This window comes from Xenopus tropicalis, chromosome 6, assembly GCF_000004195.4.
Source record: "Xenopus tropicalis strain Nigerian chromosome 6, UCB_Xtro_10.0, whole genome shotgun sequence".
Classification (NCBI taxonomy): domain Eukaryota; kingdom Metazoa; phylum Chordata; class Amphibia; order Anura; family Pipidae; genus Xenopus; species Xenopus tropicalis.
This window is the reverse complement of record NC_030682.2, coordinates 2,967,200-2,968,691: the sequence shown is the minus strand read 5'-3', so window position 1 is coordinate 2,968,691 and position 1,492 is coordinate 2,967,200. Positions and strand designations below refer to the sequence as shown.

Here is a 1,492-nt window from a genome sequence, read left to right as displayed (position 1 = left end):
AAAAGCTTTAGTGCAATGAGCATTCCCAACTCCCAGATGGAACTTCCCTCAGTGGCACAACATGAATGCCCAGAATGTGGGAAAAGATTCTCAGAAAAAAACAAACTTATTATTCATCACAGAGTCCACACTAGGGAGAAACCATTAATGTGCACGGAATGTGGGAAAAGTTTCAGGCGAAAGCAACACCTTACAGAACACCAATTAATTCACACTGGGGAGAAACCATTCATGTGCACAGAATGTGGGAAAAGTTTCAGGCGAAAGCAAAGCCTTACAGCACACCTATTAATTCACACAAGGGAGAAACCATTCGTGTGCACGGAATGTGGGAAAAGTTTTAGACTAAAGCAAATCCTAACACATCACCAGAGACTTCACACAGGGGAGAAACCCTATGCGTGTACAGAATGTGATAAACAATTCCATCAAAGTAGTAACCTTCTCAGCCACCAGAGGATTCATACAGGGGTTAAATTTATGTGCATGGAATGTGGAAAAAGCTTCTTCAACAAGAGCTACTTTCAGAATCACCAAAGAATTCACACAGGGGAGAAACCATTTTCTTGCACAGAATGTGGGAAATGTTTCACCATTAAGAGCCAGCTTAGTGACCATTACAAGGTTCACACAGGGGAGAAACCCTTTGCTTGTGCAGATTGTGGGAAAAGCTTCTCCAACAAGAGCTACTTTCAGAATCACCAGAGAATTCACACAGGGGAGAAACCATTTTCTTGCACAGAATGTGGGAAACATTTCACTGTAAAGAGCCAGCTTAGCAGCCATTACACGGTTCACACAGGGGAGAAACCCTTTGCTTGTGCAGATTGTGGGAAAAGTTTTGCTTTAAAGGGAACTCTTACCAGACACCAGAGAATTCATGTGTGAGAGCAACTTTTATGTGTAGGGAATTTGGAAAACTTTATACTGCAGTCCAACCATCAACACCGTCATCCCCACAAGGGAGAAACCATTCACTTGCACAGAATGGGGTTTCCCCAATAGAAGGTTTCATCGCCTCCCCCAGAACATTCATACAGGGGAAGAGATACAGTCACTGATTTCTCCTCCATATTCTCCCATTCCAACATTGCCTATTGGCCATTGGAGCTGCCAATCATATCTGTAGGTACCAACCCACACACTATGGGGTTATTTGTATGTAAAATATATTCCTCAATAAATGTAATGCAATATTTCAGTTGTTTATTCCTCGTTTTATGTTTATTTTAGTGCTTCTTAGAGTTCGGTGCATTCTCTATGTGCTTAAGGGCAATTACACCTTTTCCATGGGAAATTTCCTAAATGAAAAATGTTTTTGATGCCGTGGGAATATCTAGGGCTGAGTGCCAACTTAAAGGGGAAATATTATGTGGAAAACTGAACTTAAGCCTGTCTGTGCTTGTGTGAGTGCAGGGCTGTGATTGGCTCTCCCCCTCCTACTGTGCTTCTGGCAGGGACTGTTAGGACACGCCCATCCTCTCATGTGAAA

The 1,492-nt window shown here is 42.6% G+C and overlaps 1 protein-coding gene across 1 annotated transcript; it reads left to right on the top strand.

Annotated features, from left to right (window-relative positions):
• On the top strand, positions 1-1,204 carry LOC116406463 (gastrula zinc finger protein XlCGF8.2DB-like). The gene has a single exon (XM_031904309.1). It carries the CDS (start codon positions 16-18, stop codon positions 886-888), a length of 873 nt encoding a protein of 290 aa, XP_031760169.1. The 5' UTR covers positions 1-15; the 3' UTR covers positions 889-1,204.
• The last annotated feature ends 288 nt before the right edge of the window (positions 1,205-1,492 follow it).